General features: G+C 45.8%; 1 protein-coding gene across 5 annotated transcripts in view; it reads right to left on the bottom strand.

Moving 5' to 3' along the window:
- Nucleotides 1-23,054, bottom strand: part of LOC144168935 (growth hormone-regulated TBC protein 1-like) — a 39,973-nt gene that overhangs the window by 6,069 nt on the left and 10,850 nt on the right. For 2 of the 5 annotated variants that reach the window (XM_077697931.1, XM_077697933.1), the window contains 5 exons: nt 21,503-21,614; nt 16,039-16,181; nt 13,992-14,156; nt 4,049-4,153; nt 1,116-1,301 (listed from right to left, as the gene is read on the bottom strand). In XM_077697931.1, coding sequence (XP_077554057.1) covers nt 1,116-1,301; nt 4,049-4,153; nt 13,992-14,156; nt 16,039-16,181; nt 21,503-21,614 — 711 coding nt within the window. Of the gene's footprint in view, nt 1-1,115; nt 1,302-4,048; nt 4,158-13,898; nt 14,157-16,038; nt 16,182-21,502; nt 21,615-23,054 lie in introns of those variants that run through there. The other 3 variants (XM_077697932.1, XM_077697934.1, XM_077697935.1) reach the window with 3 other exon arrangements.

Here is a 23,054-nt window from a genome sequence, read left to right as displayed (position 1 = left end):
TGCGAGTAAGAAGATGATAATAAAGCTCAGGTTTATGTTTTCAGAGATGACTGACCGTGAACATCAACAAGCATCAACCATGGCATTCCGTTTTCAACTTCATGCATGTTTTTTTTCCACATCACGTGCTTGTCCCAAATATTGTGCTCGCTGTAAATGCAAAGTCAGCCATTGACAAGATGTTTTTACGTTATGTGGGGGCAAATTGGTGTCTCTGATAATGTTAAACCGCCAGATTTATTCCAGGGAACCACCCAAAATTGCACATTTTGAATTGGAGGTTGGGCTTCATCGCATGACACGAGCACCATGTGTGCTAACATTTTTTTTTTATATCTGACAAACTGTTCCGTGCAAGTCGACATTTTTTCTAGGGCATGTTTTTGAAATGTTTCCCTACAAAAGGTATATTCTAATTTTTTCTACTACCGGTGGTTTGATATACACAACTCCTTCTTAATCATTTTTTTCGACAACTTGACAAAAAATTTGATTTTGATATTTTTTCCACAACTATTATATATAAAACCATTTAAAGAACTGGTGTTATTGGAGAGGTCGTTAAATAATCTGCATTTTGTGTTCCTGTAATTAGCGCCTCGCCACTTTTTTTAGCAGGAAAGAAATGTTTCCTTGGACCCATAAAAATTGGTCAATTTTCTGGCGGTAGCGAAAGAGTTAAGGGGTGTACTGAGGAGCTTCTCATAAGAAATGGTACCACATATCCCATTACTGCTGGCACTGGGGAGCAGAGAGATGGACGGTACCCTAATTCTTTTCCCCAATTTTTTTTGTTATACAACGCGCTGAACCTACACCTGGACTGAGGCCTCTGGATCCATTTCCACCACCTGGGGATTTTTTAATGTGAGTCGAAATCTGAACACACTGGCGTTTTCACTTTTCACCGCAATCAGAAAGGTGGCTGCAACAGACCGGAACTGGACCTGCATCCTTGGGCTTAGCAGCACAATGCCTTGGGCACGCACTGAGACACCGCGGCGGGCAAGAACAGTATCCTGGTTTTGCCCCCTCACATGAAACAGCGGTGGATGTTCCACAGACCAAGCTAGTACGAGGTGGAAGTGGGCACGGGTGCGCCCGCACAGTAGTACCTGCACGAAGGCGTGGCAGTCGGTGACAAAGGGCCCCGAGGTGGCCTCCCGGAAGGCGGCCATGACCTCCCCGAGCCCCTGGGCGGCCAGGATGCGCGACTGGCTGTGCGACACCAGGGTCAGGGCCACCCGGAACAGAACCTTGGAACCCTCCAGGAACAGGCAGTCCCACACGCGCAGCACCGTCTGCATGCACAACACAAGCAACACGAGGGGACGGCAAGTTGGGCCGGTAGCTGGCGTCACCTCATCTCGACGGAGACGGCTTCGAGAAGCATGGACGACTACTAAAGAGGCAGACAATGCAGCGCTAACTGGCAACTACTGGTTGCGCTGGTTGGTATCGATTCATCCTATCCTGATGGAAAAAGCGCTCAAAAACACAGATAAAACAAGAGGCCGACAAAACGGCACTAGCTCCCATTTATACTAGTTTCCTGGTAGTTGTAACTCGAAACTAGTAGTTGCAAGTTAGCACCATTAGTCTGCCTTTTTCCATCGAGATAAAGTGAAATGTTGCCTTTTTATAGACACGCTGTCTATGGCTAGTTTCTGGAAAATTCTTACGTTAACACACAGAGGTGCCTCAACAACAAATTTTGAATCTTGCAACAAGACCAATTTTCTGGTGAATGCTCTGCACAGTTAAGCCCCGCAATAACAAAACCACCAGGGAAAGCCGAAAAATTCGCTTCTGGGGGAATTTTGTTGCTGCGAGAATGAAACAAAAAAAAAAATTGCCCTCAAACCGAGAACTTATTTAGTTGCTGCCTTACCTTGCAGCAACTTCACAGCTCAGCTCTCACGCAACAAGGAGTGGTTCATTGCTGGTCGTCAGCGTGCGTGCCTAACGACGACTGAATGGTGCCGAACGCATCTAAAACATCCTGCGGGTTTGCCTTCTCTGCACGTTTTTCTCCTCAGTCCTCGGCACCAAGCATGCTAGGGCACTTCGTTGTTCTAGTGCTGATCAGAAAACCAAGTGAGCACCACTTCATTGGCAACTGGAAAGGCCGCAGCCACCGCTGTTTTGTTTTGTGCACATGCGGCGTTAAAAGAGTGGGGGCCTTGCTTTTCAAAATGGTAGCGAGTGAGTGCACACGGTATAAAAGTTATTGGAGCTATCCACTTAAAGGAGCCATGAAGACAAAATACAAGTTGGGTTTATTAGAAAGACTGCTTAGTCCCGATAACAATGATACCAATATCATCGCAATCTTCGAACAAATAACGGAGATATTAAAGAAAACGTGTGAAGCAGTCGCGACCCCCTAGCCAATTTCCCGAAATTTTTCTATGACGTCGCGGAACCTTGTTTGTGCGATTGGGGGCCGCCTAACTGACCTGTCGCGACGACACATGACTGGGCGTCTGTAATGGGGCCTCTCGTTCCATTTAACCGCATCACTTGAATGCTAACGTGCAGTTAACTCTTTCGGGACCGTTCCATAGGCCATCGATCACATATGATCGATGGTTTCGCGAGCTTGCAGAATACAAATTTTCACTCGATGGAACACCTAGCGACATCTAGAAGATAGTTTGAAAACTGGAGTTCTCTTTTGTGAAGTTTCTTTTTTTATCACCAGGCGGCAACGCATCAGATATTTTATTCTGACGGGCAGTGGTTTCGAATGTAAACAAACATTGATTGATTGTGGGGGTTTAACGCGCCGACGCAACGCAGGCGATGAGGCGCGCCGTAGTGGAGGGCTCCGGATTAATTTTGACCACCTGGGGATCTTTAACGTGCGCCGAAATCTCGTACACACGGGCGTTTTTGCTTTTCGCCTCCATCAGAAAAGCGGCCGCCGCGGCCGGGAATCGAACCCGCGACCTCGTGCTCAGCAGCGCAACGCCTTAGCCACTGAGCCACCGCGGCGGGTCAAAAATGTAAACAAACATGGCGTCATACTCGCGCGAGCGCGATAAGAAATCCGCCTCATCTCGTCTGGCATATCTTCGCCTTCTACTGTGGATTTTAACGATGAGAGTGGCAGTGAAGAGTCGGAATGCAGCTTTAGATATTGGATTTCAGCTCGAGTGAGGATTCGGGTGTCGATCAGCCTGGAACATCAAATCGCGCTCAAAGGTGGGTGTTGGTTTCGGTTTCAATTGTCTCTGGAGTAGGTATGTGCGCTCGAAATATGTTCTGGCTGGTTTATATTTGTTCGCTAGGGTGTTAACTACCTATGGTGGTGATCTCCTGCCACCAGCGCAGAAACGGATCAAGTTTTCGCCGAGACGAGAGCCCGGCGTGTACCTGGGCAACGACGTAGCCATGGCCCTAGTGCCAAAGAGATCACACACAAATAAAAAAACCAGTTACAGCTAGCCGCATCAAACTTTCGCGATGAAGAAACAAAGCATTGTGTTAGATTTTGCATATCCTGAAATAATTTTATTATTTTTTTAATATTTTTATATTTACGCTTTTTATTCTATCTTTTTCTGTAGTTTTTTTTACGAAGTTCTTACTTTAAGATTTTTTCATGGTTCTATCGTCAGTGTTGAAGTAAAACTTGGTATTGTATGTCAAAGAACATATAATTAGCTGCATTTTGGTATATGCTAAGGCAGGATGGTGCCTTTGCTTTATGTAATAAAAAATTTGTACCGAGACCTCCCTTGTTCATCACTTTTTCCGGCGGTCCCGAAAGAGTTAACGCACTGAAAATTATGTTTTATTGTTGGCCCGTATGACGTCATTCTTGCTCATAACACGCCACTGTGGCGCAAAATTTGAAAGTTTTTAAATACTTCTCGCTTTTTGTCCCTTCAAAAAACATGTTTTGGGGCTGTAATGGAACTGAGGGAGATACTGAATCCTAGTTCCTTCAAATTAAACGAAGTTGTATTTTCTCTTCACGGCTCCTTTGAATTACCGAAGCACTCTCAGACATTAGTGCGGACAGATCGGGCCCACCGCTCACCTCAATGGGCAGCACCTCGGCGAAGAGGCAGACGAACCACTTGGTGGTCACAATAGCCCATGCGACGTCCTGCTTGGCCAGGTGCGTGTGGACCAGGGGCATCCGCTCCCTGCACACACGCGCCTCCTCTCTTCATACAGTCTAGTCCACTTATAACAATATCCAAGAGCCAAGGAAATCCCATTGTTACAATCGATAATTGTTATAAGCGGGTTGCAAAATAAAAAGACGGAACAGAGCTCAAAACATTTTATATTTGCATGCCAGCAAGGTGGTACTACTACTAACTTGCGGAAAAGAAGCCACAGTCATTCACCTTTGTTTGCCACGTGTGAAGCTAGCGCAAATCTTTTCCAAGAGCATCTACAGGTGCTTCACCTAGTTGAATGTATGTTTGTGGTTTATTGGCGCAAGGGTTTCTAAGACCAAAGAGCGCCAGAACTATGTTATGTGGTCTTTCAATAGTCATGTTTGTGCTTAAAATATGTATGAAATGAGTATGATACATCTTAAAATACTGTATATATGGGTGTAGAGGGCCCGTCCACTAAAGCATGAATATGTTCATAATGGTGGCTGAAATGGATTATGGGTGCAACGTGATGCACCTCGAGCCAAAGAGCATGCGACGAGAGTGGGCCTCCCGTGCGGACAAAGGGAGCATGAGGGCCTCACTCACTGCTCGTAGGCTCTGAGGTCACGCACTGTACGAGATGAGTTTTAAAAACTTGATGTCTGCAAGATAACTTAAAAGACTTTTGTTTGTAAACATAGGTTCACCTCCTAAAAACAGTGAAGGATGTAGTGGAATGTTGTAGGTATATATTTTCGGGAAATGCCGTTTTCTGGCTTCATTGCAGAATGTGCACTCAATTAATACATGGAGGACGGTGAGTCGTTCCCCAGACTTGTTACAAACAGGTGGGAGTGTTCCATTCAAAAGATATGCGTGTGTAGCGTAAGTGTGGCCTATTCGCAGTCTGCAAATGGATACTTCAATGAATCTGTTTTGTTTTTCTGTTGTGTATCTTCCTAGGTTTGGTTTTACTGAGTGGAGCTTGTTGTCTGTGTGTGTGTCCCACATGTGCTGCCAGCATTTACGGATTCCCCTCCGGATTACTGGTTTCAGATCGAGGTGAGGGACCTGCGCTACATCAACACCACTACGTAGGGCCGCCAAAGTGGCGTTCTGGTCAGCAATTTCATTGCCCAGAATGCCACTGTGTCCAGGGATCCAGCAAACAAGTATTTTTAGCTTTGACTTATAGGCAGTTATAAGAGCTTTAAAAAGGCGGTTTAGAATGACGTTTTTTGTGGGCTTAAAGGAATCTAATGCAGTTACTACGCTTAGGGAGTCTGTGTAGATGACTGATTGTTGTATTTTGTTCTGTGTAATGTGTTCCACTGTGATTAGAATACCATAGGCTTCTGCTGTAAAGATGCTACAATTTCTGTTCAATGTCCTTGTGCTGGCAAATTCCGGGCCATGTGCAGCACAGGACACAGAAGAAGAAGACTTGGAAGCATCTGTGTAAAAAGAGGCGCATGGATATCTGTGTTGTAAACTTAAGAAATGCTGTAAAATCAATTCGCGGGGTGCACGACGCTTGTCAATTTGTTTAAAGGATGTGTCACAATGAATAGTTGACATGTCCCAAGGTGGGACTGTATCGGCGATACAGGTTTTTATGCCATCATCTAAAGACACCCCTATCTCCTCTGCAAGGCCTTTGACACGCAAGGCTACAGGGGCAGGGATCGACGGGCGCGCTAAATACAAATGGGCGGATGAGATGTCATTCACAATAGAATTGCATGGGTGATTCGTCATAGACATTGTCCTAATAGCATAGAGGAGTGCTGTATAAGCACGCTGGTGCTCTAGGCACTAGTGGTCGCATTCTACATAAAGACTCTGGATTGGACTTGTCCTGAAGGCTCCAGAGGCAAGGCGAAGGCCCAAATGTAGTACTGGCTCTAACATTTTTAAGGCAGTTTTAGACGCGGATCCGTATGTTACACTTCCATAGTCTATACGTGACCTAACTAAACTCACAAAGAGACGTAGAAGGCAGTCTTTATCAGCACCATAAGACTGATGTGACAACACTTCTAAATGTTAATGGTTTTTAGGCATTTTTGTTTGAGTTTCTTTAAGTGCTGTACGTACGTTAGTTTTCCGTCAAGTACAACACCTAAAAACTTGTGTTCTTTCTTGACAGCAATCTGTTCTCCGTTCAGTGTGACATCGGGTTCTCGACGAATTCCACGCTGTCTTGTGAATAACACACATGTACTTTTGTGAGGATTCAATTTAAAACCATTTTCTTCCGTCCATTTTGCAAGCCTGTTCACACCTAACTGTATCTGCCTTTCACATATGGACTGATTGCATGACCTAAAGCTTATTTGGACGTCGTCAACATACATTGAGTAGGAGATTGAGGGTGGCAACGATTTCCCAAGTAAATTCATTTTAATTATAAACAGAGTACAGGGACCGAATTCTCTAAAAAACGGGCGTCGCTTTGAAACGACGTGGTAGCGCCATGCAAATGCATGTGTTCTGGGGTTGGGGCCGCCGCTTTGGGGTGTTTATCACAGGGACTGCGCCGCAGAAAAGCAGTGTGGCAAGGGCGCGAAGCTACGAGCGAAACGACGGGGGGCAGTGGGTGTCAAAGAAAACAGAAAGACAGTGCTGTTTGTGGATAAAAGCATCTTTGACATACGACTCAAAGGCAACTAGCTGGTCAGTTGTGCTTCGACCTGATCGGAAACCAGCCTGACAACTGTCCAGGATGCCGTTGTATTCAAGAAAATGGATTAGCCTCTTATTTACCATTTTTTCAAAAACCTTTCCTAAGCAACTTGTCAGAGCTATTGGTCGGTAACTGGCAGGTAGTGAGGCATTTTTCCCCTGTTTTAATACGGCAACTACAACTGCTTCTCTCCAAGCTCTCGGAAAGTATCCCGCCGCCCATATTTTGTTGAACAAGTGCAAGAGTGTTCGGAGAGTTTCTGGGTGCAGATGTTGTATCATTGTGTATGATATACTATCTGCCCCAGGCGCTGAAGCCTTACATGTTCCCAAGGCGACCAAAAGCTCTGTTATGGAAAATTCCGTGTTGTATGGTTCGTCAGATCTTTTGTTATCACGAATCGGTTTCTTCTACATAGATGTTTTGTGTCGTAAGAAAGCATTCGTGTAATGAGCAGAACTCGATACATATGAAAAGTATTTCACAAGTGTGTTTGCCTGGTCCTCTAGGGTATCGCCTGTACTGTTGACCAAAGGTAGGGTGTGTGTTTTCCGTCCATTAAACTTTTTAATTCTGTTCCATACTTTGCCTGCATCTGTGTACGAGTTGATAGAAGTCACGAAAGAGCGCCAGCTATCTCTTTTTGCTTGCTGGCGAATGCGTCTTCCTTGTGCTTTTGCACGTTTGAAGGAAATCAAGTTTTGCGTAGTGGGGTACCTGCGAAGGACACCCCACGCCTTATTTTGAGCCTGCCGTGCAAGCCTACACTCTTCATTCCACCACGGCCTCCTAGTGTTAGGTGTGGCACCAGATGTTTGCGGAATTGAGCCCTCGGCAGCATGAAGAATGTGTGCAGTCACCAGTTCACAGGCTTCGTCAATGCCCAAATAGCTTAAGGGCGTGTATGAAAGCTGAGATAATTGTTTAAATTTTAACCAATCAGCACCAGATTCCTTAAACTTTTTATGGCAGATGGAACTGTTACGGGCTTTATCAATGCCTTTCAAGATGACAGGGAAGTGGTCGCTCCCATAGGGGTTGTCGTCCACTTCCCATTCAACAGCCGGAAAGAGGACAAAAGAGCCGATCGCCAAGTCTATGTGTGAGTATGTATTGTGTGTAGTGTTGTAGTATGTCGGCTCTTTTTTGTTAAAGAGACAAGCTCCGGATGAGAAGAGGAATTTTTCTATCAAGCGGCCCCGGGAATCTGTGCGTTCAGATCCCCATAGTGGGCTGTGTGCATTCAGGTCACCTACGAGTAGGAACGGTTCCGGCAGCTCATCTATGAGAGACTCAAATTCAGAGCTAGATAAACGATATTCAGGGAGAATGTATAGTGAGCAAATTGTTGTTAATCTATTGAAAATAATTGCCCGGATTGCAACCGCTTCTAGGGTGGTACGCAATTGAAGAGATTGGCAAGGGATAGATTTTTGCGTAACTATAGCTACGCCACCAGAGCAGTGCGTGCAGCTATCTCTGTCTCCTAAATACTGAGTATTGGTTCAGGAAATTGGTGTGCTTAGGTTTCAAGTGTGTCTCCTGTAAACATAGGATGGCTGATTGCGTTTTGTGTAGGATTTCATATATATCATCTAGGTTTTTAATAAGGCCCCGGCAGTTCCACTGTGTAATTATTTGTGCTACCATAAATGTTTAGGGAGGAGATTTTACCTGGTGTAGATGAGGACTCGGGCTGGATGTATACTATCTATCAGTTCTGACTTGGGCCTGTGACACGGGTGGCTGGTGGCTTTTTGCCTCGCCCCGCCATGGTGCGCTGTTCTCTTTCCGCCTTTGGCACTGGCAGAGACGGTGTTACCTCCATGTCATCATCTGAGTGGTGTGACAGTGACGAGATGGAGTCCTTGCGGGCTCCGCCTCGGGATATGTTCGAAGTGGAGGCAGGAGCCCCTGCCGTCCCCGACTGTTTGTTGGACACAGAAGTGGTCGTGGGACCGACCACATCTACGTCCATGGCCGCCTGCAGTCTGGCAGCCGGAAGAGGAGGATTGACGGCAGAGCCGTCACTCCTCACACTCGCAGCTAACACAACACTTGCGGGCGCCACAGGTGTCGTGTCGGATGGTTGGGCTGCCTTGGGCAGCACCTGGGGGGGCTGGGACGGCACCAAGTCTGCTTCGCAGTACTGGGTGGCCACCGTGACTAGACGCCGCTCCGCCCCCCGGCGAGCTGCATCGGCATACCTTTGCGAAAACATTGAGTGTTTCTGTCGTGCTTCTTGATAGGTAATGTTCTGGGTGACCTTCATGTTTATGATTTCTTTCTCGGCTTTGAATTTAGCACATGACCGTGAGTATGCAGCGTGGGGTTGTTCACAGTTGGCACATTTCAATACGTTAGAAGCACAGTTCTCTGAAGGGTCATAATGTCCTGCGCACTTGGCACATGTCAGTTTTCCGCGGCAGGTGGTAGTACTGTGCCCATACCGCTGGCACTTGAAGCAGCGGCGTGGGTTGGGTATGTAAGGTCGTAAGTTGCAATGAAGGAAGCCTGCAGTGACAGACTCCGGTAGGACACTTCGGTCAAAAGTTAGGATCACATGTTTCGTTTTTACTTCTTTGCCATCGCGTCTGATCATTATTCTTCTTACCGCAGTAACGCCCTGGTCACGCATGCCCTCGAGGAGGTCAGACTCACTTTCATTGAGCAGGTCCATCTCAGATATGACGCCCTGCGAGCTGTTAAGGCTCCGGTGTGGCGTTACAGCTACTTCAAGGCCAAGTAGGTCGGTCTGGTTCAAGAGACTATCAGATTGTTTTTTAGTAGATAGTTCTACAAGCACGTCCCCCGATGTCAGCTTCTTTGCCTTGTAGTTCGCGCCAACTACACTCTCAATGAACTTGGCAATTAAGAAGACCGACTTGCAGGTAACTGGAGATTCCTTGTTCTTAGATTGTATCACTAAGAAGCGAGGAAAGTTGTCCGGGGTGTTAAATTTCATGTTGGGCAGAGGTTTGAAAATTACATCGGTGCGGGCCCTTTTTGGGGCCCGATCATTTGGAAGAGAGGATTTCGAAAGTACCATGCGGCATGGTATAAAGCAGGGAACTGGGGTACTTTCTTCTTTGACGTTACCCTGATGGTCAAAGAGGTCCCGGAGCTCCCAGCCTGATAGACAGACAGGGAGCCCATCGGCCGGAGCTTGACCAGGGCTCCGACGGCCACCGTTCACGGCTTCTAACCCTTCACCTTTCAACTTCTCGCCACGGTAGGTAACAGCTTAAGTATGGGGGGCTCGGGGTACGCGGTGTCGCCACTCACCGTCACCAAGATTACTCAAGGTGCCCCGTGCGGGGCTTCACCTAGTTGAGGTAAATGTGCTTGACGGAAACAAAGTCCCCGAGGGACTGTGTCACGCGTTGGGCCTCCCACAAAGACACTGCCTGAGTAGGCTCCGCAACCGCATCAGTAGTCAGCACTGTTGCACTTTTGGTGCACAATATCACCTCGTTATATCCGATATCGTGGCACTGGAGCATCGTAATAAGCGGTTTATTTTAACATAGAAAGAATACAAAAGTTGACGGTGCCATAGCTCTTTATCGTTATATCCGATATAGTTATAAACGGTATCATTATAAGTGGACTCGACTGTACTTGGTTTTGTTACCTTGGTCTTTGTTCTTGCTAAGAGAAAAGTTTCACCCACAAAAGCACGTTTCTTGGTGCATCTTCGCCACAGCTGTAGCTGTGCTAGCACTTATTCGGCGAAACATTGCAAATAAAAAAAAGATTGAAAACGCGAATTTTACTCTCCAGAAGGACGTAAAAGGTTGAAAAGTCTCTGGTGTGGTCGCAGAATGTGAACAGGCACTTTTTTACCAACGCACCAAGCCAGAAAAGCAGCGGCAGTAGTGGAGAACATGGCAGAAAGATGCGTTTCAAACGTGTGATTTCAGCCACTAGTAACTTCTGTACAAACAAAATAATGCAACGTGTTTTTCACCAGAGTTGTTGGCCTTCTTGAGGAGTCTTGTTTCCCCAATTTTGAAGAAAATCGAGACAGGGCTTTTTTTTTTATTTTGATTTTTAGAGTTATGAATTTTTAGAAAAAGCCCACCAGTCAACCTGTTTTTGTGTATACAGTGTAGACCGCTCATAACGTATGCCACAGGAGCCGCACTACAAGCGAAACATACGCGAACCCAACCACACTGCAATCTACCTTTCAATCATTCTTAGTTTACCATCACGCAAACGAAGGCCTCTTAAAAACAGAGGTGCGGTCTTCATTTCGTCTTTTTTTCCCCGATCAGCTGCTGCTGCAGGGTCTTACAAGCTGCTGTATGGTCTTACAAACTGTGAGCGTGGCTCTAACTTCCTTTGCGTTATCTCGCTATCTTCTGGGGTGTGTCAAGCACGGGCAGTTGTTGGTATCACGTAAGTGCAAACAAAACACGTGAACAAAAGGGTGTCTATTTTTTCTTCTCTATGTCGAAGTGCGAGGAGAGCAGGGAGCGTGAGCTGCGTCGAATGGCTGATTACATTTGTTTGTTTTTCTTTCTTGCGACCCTAAAACTATGACTTAGCTGCGCGATAAATCAGCCGACCTGCCAAAAAAAAAAAAAAAAAAACGCATAATAAACGACATCGTGCTTTGGGCAGCCGTGTTTAAAGCTGTATGCTTATGCACCGAGTTCTATGGTAGGAAAACCGGTGGTCACAAAAAACCACTTTACATACGGTGCCGCACTATAAGCGGTTACGTTATAAATGGTCTACACTGTGTTTATATTTTTTTTTTATACGGAAGCGATATTTTACAGGTATACTTAGAAATATGCCGCCGACATTACCTAGCACTTGAAAGTTAATCACAATTGCAGATACGGAGATAAAGGGAGTCAAAGTAAGCATCAATCTAGAGTCTGGTCCAATTTCACGATTTTTTTTTTCTAAATTTTTTGTTAAAGGGGCACTGACACAAAAATTTTGCATCTTGTTTTTTTTTGTTGCGATAAGTAGCTAGTGACCTACTTATAACCTGTAGAAACCTCATTTGCTTCAGCGTGCGACGGTTGTTTAATTAGAGGCATTTTAAATGCGGCCAGTCGCAGTTTCGGTTTCAGCGAGTGCCGTGAAACGATGGATTTTGTGGATTTTGTGTGAACAAAGCTGACCACGTGACCGTCGGAGGGATATCACAGAGCAGAGCCGCCGTAGCACTGTCGAATCCGCATAGACGGCAGTTTCTGCGAATGCCCCCACGTACTGATCTCGTGAGGCGCTTAATTAAAAAGCGACCGTGGATGTGACTCAGGCGCTGCGAGTGCAAATGCTACCGCGGCTAAAGAACGACGCGCGACGCTCGAGACGGTGGGTGGCAAGACGCGCGCTGGGAGCAGCCGGCCGGTCTGCCTACAGGTCCGCCTACAGATGTTTTCGGCTTAGCACTGCGGCGGATATTCGAGTGCCGCTCTCGTAAGCAGTGCAGATGACAATTTTTAATGCAATCCGCCATCGCATCATTAACTCCTTTCTCATGTAAGCCACCATGGTCGGGACTTGGGGACAATTCCATGCAGCGGTAACAAGCTATCATTTGAGCTACCTGCGCCGGCCTGGGCCACTTCGCGGCCGTGGCCGCCGCCTGCACAGCGACCGTGCGGCTAGCTCAGTGGGCTTTTCGTGCCTTCGGCGCGTTTTCGTGCCTCCGGCGCGTTTTCGCATCCAATGGTAATAAACAGTAATAGAAACAGAGTGCCTGGAATCGCTGTGGAACTTCGGTAGCGGCCAGCTGCCCGATTAGGTGACGAAATCACGGCGCCTCCGCCGCCAACGATCGGGTCGTTCGTTCTCGAGAGCAGAAGCTCCGCCCTCCGGCCCTCCGATTGGAGCGGCGAGCCGCGCGAGCCGCCGAAAAACGCCGGCAGTGCGGAAGCGGCAAACGCAAACTCGTGACGTGTTTGGATGTTGTTTATTTACACAATAACCTCGGGATGTCGATTGCGCATGGTCCTCTGCTGGCTGCTCGGTTGCGTTTCGCACACTTTAAAATTGATTTTAAATATGTTCTAGGCTGTATTCGCCACTGATATTTTGCAGATGATGTATATGTGTTCCCACCAATCTATCTCCGAAGTTATCTCGCCTTCAAAATTTTGTGTCAGTGCCCCTTTAACAGCTGAACGCAAAGTTTGCCTTGAACTGTCACTCATTTTGGTGTAGTGTTCGTTCGGAAATAAATTTTAGTCAGAACAATTACATCTTGCTGTGCACAAAGCCCCAAAGTTGGAAAAAACTGCAGCCGCCAGAAACCACGCGTCAGCCATGCTACCTTTGCCAAGTTTTTTCTTTTTTCTCGCAAAGTCTGCAGGCTAGAGAAAAAAAATGGATTGCAGTTTTGGGTTATTCCCTGGCTTGTGCATAATTCATGCAAATGTGAGGAAAACAAAAAAGGTGCGTGTACACTTATCTTCGCGATGTCTCGCGGAATAAGCCTGAGGTACATGCGATACTGAAAAATGATTCTGAACGTCTAAAATACATCATCAGAAGTATCCAATTTGAAACGAACGATGAGACTTACAAATGCGTTACAACTGGACATCCAACGAACGTACCTGGCTTTGTGGAATTCTTATGGAATGGAATTCCTATGGTTGTCTACTATACTGTAAAACGATGGTGAACATCCAAAATACATTTGCAGAAGTATCCAATTTCAAACGTCCTATCGGATTCACGAAAGTTGCAATGGAACGTCCCACGGATGTACCTGGGAGGTCTATTGGCTCTAAAATGGATATCCTGTGGATGTTTGCAACAGCTGGAGTAGACAAACAACCGGTGGCTTGGGAATGGCAACTGCAAGACAATTTGTGCAGGCCAGACATCATTATGCCATCGCCCCAATCAGAGGGCCATCCTTTGCCTACTCCCAAGCGGCCACTGTTTGAAGGAATGCCCAGGCAGTCCAACAATGGTCTCCTCAAGCAGACATGCTAAAGAAAAGCGCAGAAAAACGTGGGACAAAGAGAAGAACTACACAGGACGAGCGGTCGTCCTGTGTAATTCTTCTCTTTGTCCCGCGTCTTTCTGCGCTTTTATTTAGCATGTCTCCATACCAACTTGCCCACTTGTCGGTGCTCCTCAAGCAGCCTGCTCAAAGAGCGGCCAAGCATGTGCGGCCGAACAGAGAACGAAGGGGTCCCCTCAACGTGCCTGATGAGCTGTGCGAGCACCTCGATGTCCGTGAGCAGGCCGCTCATGTGGCGGCCGTAGTAGTCCGGCAGCAGCCGCTCCAGCAGGGCCCGCAGCAGCCAGAAGGTCGCCTCCTCGTCCTCCGTCGCCAGCAGCAGCAAACCCGCCACAAAGTTCAGGCCCTGTCGCATACATGGCCACCGACCAACCGCTCAATTAAGCCAGTGCTCGCATGAACAGTGAACCAGGATCGTCACAATGGCCAACTCTTCATTTCCGAACAATTTGAACCGACAATTTTTCACAGCAGATGTGAAATATGTAGCTTTTAGTTTAGGACAGAAAGGAAGAAGGACGAAGGCAGACAAAGTGAACGCGTTGTGGCCTGCAACTTAAGTACGCGTGTAGGCCTACTTGAGCAATTTGAACGTGCTAATTACCCAAGCTTAGTGCACAATACTTCAACAGAACATGTCAGGTGTACAGCTTTTAGTTTAGGGCACCAAGTGAAAAGATCAAAAGCGGACTTACAGTGAATGTGTTCTGACCTTCGACTTAGAAACACGGGTTAGGGACGTGTACTCGGGCCTACTTGGGTTGAGCACGCTAATTATAGATGTTTAATGCCCAACATTTCTGATGACACACATCAGATATGCAGCTTTTGGTTTATGACACAAAGGGAAAACAAGAAAGGTTGACCTAGTGAACGGGTTCTGGCCTTCGACTGGAAAACCAATGTTAGAGAGGTGTACAGAGGTGTAGGTACATGAATAATTTGAATATCCTAATTGCAAAGGAAGTAATTAGGGGAGTAGCAAATTATGTTCCTGCTCTTCGCTTGGCGGTGCCAACATGGGCACGTGCCGAGTTATACCAAAAAAAAAAAAAAAAAGATGAAAAAAAAAAAAAAAAAGGGATGATATTAATGAAAGGACAGGTTGGTCAATAAGGCACTAATCCTTTCGCATTCATTACATCATAAGGAGCGCTTAGGTGTCCTCACAATTTTTCCCTTAACATTAAAGCCACTTCAGATTTTTTGGCACATTTGTTTTTACTTCGCCAAATTTAAAAAGCAATTCACAACATTTCCAGCTGTGATAAAAGCAGGCAAAGTTTAGAATCAGTCATTGATTCATGGCTTGAAACATAAAAAAGAAGCACACGTTCACTAACAGAACAATATCCGAAAAAATGAACACACTTGGAGGTGGAGCTGTTACACTAATGCTGTCTTCATGCACAAACACCGGTCTTAATTAAAGAGCATGCGGACTGGTATCAGAGTTACTCAATATACCCCACTACAAAACCGGCCACTATCAAAAACCGGTCCGTGGTTGGCCCCTGAACTAAGGACAAATAGGGGACACCACAAACTTGACTGGCCTGTCAATAAAGAGTTTAGAAGTCAAGTGGTTGCAGCTGCCGCCGTAAGTAAAAAGAAAAAAAAATGGAAACTTAAGTAAATATTGCCTAATGAAATGTTTTCTTAATTAAAAAGCAAGCTTTATTTCTTCAGTTGTGTTATTAAGGAACTGTTTATCAAAGCCCAGTTTTTGTTCCGTCAGTCACTTTTCCCTCGGCTGCAACAAAGCAGGGGCACCCACACAACCCATGTTCATAAGCAGAGTTTCTGAAGCAGAGTTTGGAACTGTTGTATATTGAAAAACTCGCGATTGGTACAGAACAAATTAGACTTGATTGATTGATTGAAGGGTTTAACGCGCCGACGCAGCACAGGCGATGAGGCGCACCGTAGTGGAGGGCTCCGGATTAATTTCGACCACCTGGGGACCTTTAACATGCGCCAAAATCTTGTAAACACGAGCATTCTTGCCTTTTGCCTCCAGAACAAATTAAACTTGTGCTCATAGAAATTTGAGCCACTGAGATGATTAAGGCCGACTTTTCGGTGACTTGGTGCACCATTTCACAAGGTTTCTTAGAAGGGCAAAAGTTTTGACGGCAAACAGTTGTTCTTCTGTCAGCCGTCACAACAAATTCTGCACTTCCCACTTTGCAAAGCCCGAGAACTTGCCGGCAATTTCCCGTACTGACCTGGCAGTAGCCGACGCCCTGGTTGAACTGCGCGTAGGCCACCAGCACGTTGAACAGCGACGCCTGCTGCTGGCCCCCGCCGTGGAAGTACACGTTGTCCGGAAAGGTCCGCGGAACGTCTGCGCAGCCAACAAGGTGCCGCCCTGCACAGCTGAGCAGTGGCCTCCGTTGGAAGCCCAGTCCAAGACAGCTGCCCCCGCTTCAGGCAAGGCCTAAGGCCAGAGTTAACTACCCAAGTGACTTTTCTCGGATAAAACCAGTGCGAACTCAGACGAAGACGAAGGAAGTGTTCCACAAGGACCGCCGCTGTCCTTGTGGTACACTTCCTTCGTCTTCGTCTGAGTTCGCACTGGTTTTATCCAAGAATGTCTTTCCAACTTGCCCAGCTTGCAACCCTCCTACCCAAGCAGTCTTGGGCAGTAACTAGTTACTAGTAACGCGTTACCGGTAACTAGTTACTTTTTTCAGTAACTTGTAACTGTAACTAGTTACTTTTAAGTTAGAGGAACTTGTAACTGTAACACTGTTACTTTTTTGTTGAGTAACTGTAACGAGAAATATCGTTACAGTTACTTTATTTCTATAAAAAATTATCCAACGGCAACACTCATTAACGACCGGTGTGCAGTTTGCCCATTTCCCTTTTTCGGCCTTTATTCCGCAGAACCTTCGTCTAAAACTATGCCAGCTCACTCCCTTCTCATGGGTGAAAAACATCTGGACTAGAAATGTTTAGGCGTGCACGTGTGCGTCGTGTCCCACGCGGTCTACTAAGGGCTCGAAGTTTCTAAGTCTAAGCTGCAGTATTTTCCTCAGCAGCGTGACATCGCTCTCACCCAGGTCATAAATAGCGCTTCGCCACATGCATTTTCGCCACATCTGGAGGGCAGTAAAAGTGTTTGACACAAAGGCGAACAGGAAACCAAACACCCACAAAATGCACTGAAACCTTTTCACTTTCGCGGAAGCCTGGAAAACTCCGGCCAGGGCGTCGCTTTCTCATTAGCGACGTGCAGCCCCGTTTGCAGGGTCATAAAACGCCGCGGGGAGTCTCTCGGCGGCCTCACGCTCGTCCAACCCTGTGCGCATTGTAGAGTGTCCGATTGACAAGTCGCAGTTGCTTGCGACCATTGTTCGCTTTAGAGACCCCTGGCCGTATTTGGGACCACACGTTTGGGACTCCTAGTCTAGGGGCTCCATCGAGCTGTACCAAGTGCTCGAACGAGGTCTAGGAAGTAATAAATTTCATGTCCCTCCACACATACGACGACCCCAACGATGGTGGCCCCCGAGTGCCCTCACACCAGCCAGCATCTTGGCCGGCAGACGTCTGACCACAGTGCCACTGCACAAAGAAATGTTCTTGGAAAGCCTCGCGACTTCGTTTCAAGGGCTGTGGCCGAAACGAAAACAGTAGCTACATCTGCTTTTGAATGTTGGGTGCAAGGAATACTTGGGTGAGCTTCGTTCGGCCTATGCCTCAAAGCAAACGAAGGGAGCGGTTCCTGGGATCGGAGACGTGAGTGCTGTGGAAGGCTGGGATTGTGAGAGCAGTTTTTTCCGGTCGAGACGCGAAATCCGCCTTTGTGAGGACGGCGGAAGGGGGGGGGGGGGGAGAGGAAGGGGAGGACGAAAACAGTAAAGCGTTCGTTTCAGTTTCTATTCCCTTTGGAAATATCTTGTCTCATTCCGGGGATGGGGGCGGCTGCGGGTTGGGGCGGGAGAACGACTCCGAGGGCCCCCGGACAAACGCCGCTTCGGCAATGGCTCAAATTGGTCTCCGTCTCCGACCACAAGTACGAAGTAAAAAGTCAACCAAGCGCTTTTTTTTTAGTATCCTTCAAAAACACCTCGAGAACCGATGTACTCCCAAGCCCGTTTCCCCTTTCCTACGAGGGCCTTCCGTCGATCCGCCACCTCCGCCCCTTTTTTTCCATTCTCTCTCACTGCGCAGGGCGGTCAAGAGACGGCATTGTAGGCGAAAATAAATTAAGTTGACATTGAAAGATTGTTTCGGCTGTGTTGTCCTCCAGTTCGTCCTCTCTGATTCCAACTTTGAAAAACAACTAATTCTATGCTACAATGATGTTTGCAAATAAATTTCTTACAGTGAAAGTGCAGCAACCAAAAAAAAAAGTTCCTTATGATGAATAGCAAAACTTCCGTAATAAAAAAAGTGAGCCGTAAACAACGATCGTTTGGGCATAAGTGCATCATTTTAGGTCCCCTCGTGTATAGCTTTACTACGTGTAATTTTGACTACCTGCATGCCTTCGTACGTTTCTATTAAATAAGCCAAATCTTTTTAGCTATTACTTAGTTTTATACAGTAACGGAAAAGTAACGACGTTACTTTTTTCCAGTAACTGTAACTGTAACTAGTTACTTTTGGAAAATTCGTAACTGTAACTGTAACAGAGTTACTTTTTTGGGTTAGGTAACTGTAACTGTAACACTGTTACTTTTTTTCGGTAACGTGCCCATGACTGTACCCAAGTTACCACTGTAAAGTTCCTAAAGTATGTCCCCTCACAAAATATTTTAAAAGGGGGCACATGAGTCTTTAGGACCGAAAAATTTCCCAAAAAAGCATTTCTTTAGGCATCCCTTTTCTCTTTATTTGTAGAGTTTTTCCTCTGAAAATTCCATACTTGGAACAGCCCCAGGTACTTATAAAAGCCGTACAGGCCCAGTTTCAACAACAAAATAACAATTTTTCAATAATTCTCCACTTCTTTGCCAAAAGTAATATCGCAGTGATATGAAATTCTCGAGAGGCACACCCCAGCATGTAGAGCAGCTAGGAAGATCATTTCTGTTGCACTGTGAAGCTGAATCTTTAAACCATGCAATAAGGGAAGCAGATTTTGCATTTTGGGTTTCAGTGGTTGTTTAATTAGCGTTATTGTGAATTAGTTAGCAGGAGCACTTAAACCCTAGAAGTTCGAATTGATGTAAACTTGTATGTGATTGAAAAAAAAAAAAAAAAACTGGTCCCCACACTTCATTCTCCACAACTTCTGGTATCTATTCATGCCCCGCTGGTAATTTTTTTAAATAGTTTTTCCCTATTGTTCTCAAGAACAATCAAGAAATATTTTAAGTACTCTGAAACTAATTACCTCACATTAAAACTAATTGGATATTCGAAATCAGCTAAAAAAAGCTGAACAAACCCATGAAGTTTCATCAAAATTGGTTGGAAAGCAAAAAAAAAACAGTTTCTAAGACCAGTGTGCCCCCTTGAATAGCATCTATAATCTACAATTCATAAATATCTTCCCGAGTAACCTGCACCAGCAATCGATAAATCTGAAGAGCAACACTGGAGCATGGGTATCACGCGAAGTTTGCTCTGAAGTGCAGCTTTAGGGCCATGCGCACTGCTATATGATGCACACGACGTCAGCGCAATCGTTGCACTTTTCCCCTGCTGTATTCAAGCTGGCTACTATGTCGAAAGCAAGAACTTCTTCGAAGCAATCAGGTCTGCAAATGTGCTTTGAATGGGAGAGCATTATGGCATCCCCAGACTTTCTTTAGAGCTGCATTATGTGTGCCTCCCTCTTTTCATTTTCCTTCCTACCTATTCATAGAGTCGTGAATGCAGACGATTCAAAGCTCTATACTGAGAAGCTGAAAATATTTATTAACCCCTACCTACAAGCAATTGGCCCCGCCAGCTATACAGTAATATGGTTTTGGGCGGCCTTTTTCTTATTGACTTCTCATCTATCATTTTCATGTCGGTAAAAAAAAAAAAACTTCCACAACTTGTCTTATACACATTAGTTACCTGAGTAAACATGATGTAATTGCACAGTGCTCCTTTTTTATGGAGTCAAAAAGTTTATTATGCAACAAATTTTTCAGAGAATACGCGGAGACTTTTTTTTTCTGCGGACTGAACCTGGTTGTGTAGGATATACACATGAACGGGCTATACGTGCAAAAATAGAGTTTTCAATTACAAGATACCGTTAACCATAAGGTGCCTGTTACCACGCTCATCTTCTGCTACATACCCCAAAATTTAGATATTTATTTTTTATAGCGAATGTTGAGTATAATGAATTCACCCTAGTTTCTGACGTGCTTTCATTGTAAAGAGTTTCAACTGCATTTCCTCCCAAGAGGTGGATGGGCGATATTTGCACAACGTTACAGTACAAGCTTTCACCACCTCAGTATTCCCACAATGCATTGATAGTTCATTCACAAGCACCGATTGAAAAGTCCTGTTTGCACTCCATGTTTCCAATGAATACAGAAGCATGACCACATCTGTGGAGGTAGTGACAAATGTACTCGCGGAACCCAACCAGTTCACAAGCAGCTCATCCGCACTTACAGAGTTCATGGTCATCACAGATGTACAAAGCCCAGAAGGAAGATATCAGAAAGCAATACTCCCATTCTTCAAACTCAAAAAGCACCACCTTATCATTTTGAGTCTCAAGCATGTTGTTTGAAAACAAAGACGTCCGGAAGGGAGGTCAGCCCAAAATAGCGAGGCCCGTGTAGGCTCAGAAAGGAAACAAACGATTAAGGCGCATTTCGCTGGAATGAGACAGCACCTATCCCAATGCGAATCCATGTTTTCTAACGCCTCCCCTTTTCCGAATACAATAGGCAAGAATTAAACTGAGAACCTTGTGCATTGTATAAGGGATGGCATTAGGGAGATCTTACCAAAGAGGGAGGAGGGGGGGGGGGTTGTAGCAACAACATAACCTTAGGGTAACCCTACTGACTTTTTTTTATTTACTTACAACATAGCAGGAAATGAACGGTTTCTTTGTCCAAACTACCAACAAACTACACCACTTAAGTGTTCGACGTGGCTGTCACCGCCCCTTTCAGAAAGTCCTGCAAATAGTACTGCAAGCGCAATACAAAACAGCAGGAACTGAACTGTTTTGTTCTTTCATCTAAACAAACAAGCTACACCATTGGAGACTTGCTAAATCTTCAGAACAGCCGTGCTCGTGCGTAAATGAAAGCAGCGGCGGCGCTGCGTTTCTAGAAAACTAACAATGGGACGAACAGGTTCACCGTCTGCACATGGCCGACTACGCTTTTTAAGCACTTCACTGATAACGATGCTGATTGGTGTCGGGTTCAGGTATACCTCCGGTGCGTTGTGGCCAGGCTGGGAAAAGGATTAAGCCGAAGATGGGTGCGTTTTCGGGAGATTTTTGTTTCGGTCGTACAACCGTACAAAAGCATGAAAATTCGGAAGTCTCCCGGAAAATTCGGGAAACCTGGTAGGTATGCTGATCGATTGATTGGTTGACCATTGGAGGACTGGGAGCCAAAAATTTGGGGAGAGAACGCAGAGAAGAGGCTAGCATAGATATTAACAGCAGCATATCGCCAGGTTAGGGACAGATGTTCAGCAACCATCCCCACTTTGGCAAGGCGCGAGTGAGTGAGTGAGGAAGCGGGGAGAAGACAGGCCCACCGATCTGTATGGCCTCGACGAGCTCTGGCTGCCGCCGCAGCTGCAGCAGCGACTGGTACAGGCCCCGCTGCTCGTGCTGAAGGGCCGCTGCTCCCGATAGGCTCATCCACACCTGTTGGGGGAGGGGAAGGGGGCACACGACAATGTCCTCTCGCTCGCACGAGCCCAACACTTCAACCACGTGTTATAACAACCAGGTGTTATTAAATTTTGAGAAGTTATCTGACATCACCTATTACCGAGATTAACTTCACCAACTCTTTTCCCGCCTTTACAAGGTGGGAGAAAAGTCTTAAAACAACTTCTAAAAGAAGTTGTTCAAGTAAACTTCCAAGTAAGCTTTCAAGTAACCTTTGTGAAAGTTGTCAGTCTTGCTGCTTTTTTTTCCACTGACTTCAAATATGGCATTATCTTTTCAGTTGATGAGTTAGTTCAAGATAATTAAAATAATTAGCCATTTTTGAAGGAACAATAGACAAGACAGTGTTAGTCATGAAAGCGTAATCTTTGTGTTTTTTAATACTATGAACCCTGGTGAGTGCAATAATCAAAGCAGTTTTTTGATGCATCGCTTGGAACTAATTTTACAGCTCATTAAACCTTGGTGGCACCAGTGGCAAGGAACCATTTTGAGTGAGTATGTCAAACACCAAAACTCAGACTGATTGATTGATTGATTGATTATGAGGTTTAACGTGCTGACGCTACGCAGGCAAAGAGGCACGCCGTAGTGGAGGGCTCCGGATTAATTTTGACCACCTGGGGATCTTCAACGTGCGCAGAAATCTCGAACACACGGGCGTTTTTGCTTTTCGCCTCCATCACAAAAGCGGCCGCAGCAGCCGGGAATCAAACCCGCGCCCCACAGCAGGCTTTTCAATGCTCTCTCTGCCATGCTGATCCCTCTCACTCCACCTCTCCAGGGGCGGAATTCCCAGTTTCGTCCATTTCATGTCCCTTTTGCGCCATTTACAGGGGTGAGACAGCTGAATCATATTTTGGAGCAGTTTTTGGAGCAGCAAAATCTTGATTTTGGAGAAGAAGAACGACAGTTATTATGTCACCTTAGGAGCCTAAAAAAATCAAATTTTTGGCAACTCAGGGGGTAAATCTGCACTTTTTAATTGGTTTTGAAAGTACATAACACTGAAACAGCCTTTCAATTAAGTTTTTTTCTTGCAGAGTATCACAAGGTACAAACTACACTACCGTTTTACAAACCATTTTTAAATTCTTAGGCTTTATGCATAGATAGCGTGGAGCGCCATTGAGAATATCAAATTGAAAAACTGAGCAACTGTAAGGCATTTTTTTTATCATGTGAATGCCGAAATTATTCTTTTTGTAATCCCAGAATGGGCATTACGCACAAGTGTAGAGCCACGGCAAAAGTTGCACAAAGTGAGGTGAAAGCAGTCGCACCCCACCAGCCCTCCCATTTCAATCCCCAAGGTGCACGTTCACTACGATTGTAATTTGAGTAACATTGCTATCTTTAGCCACCTCCCTCTTGGCATTAAATTTTACTTCAGATAGATGAACCATTATCACT

The sequence above is a fragment of the Haemaphysalis longicornis genome, unplaced genomic scaffold (genome assembly GCF_048455015.1).
Source record: "Haemaphysalis longicornis isolate Haplotype H1 unplaced genomic scaffold, Haemaphysalis longicornis Haplotype H1 scaffold_2, whole genome shotgun sequence".
Taxonomy (NCBI): domain Eukaryota; kingdom Metazoa; phylum Arthropoda; class Arachnida; order Ixodida; family Ixodidae; genus Haemaphysalis; species Haemaphysalis longicornis.
The sequence above is the reverse complement of the archived record's forward strand: the minus strand, read 5'-3'. Positions and strand labels throughout refer to the sequence as shown.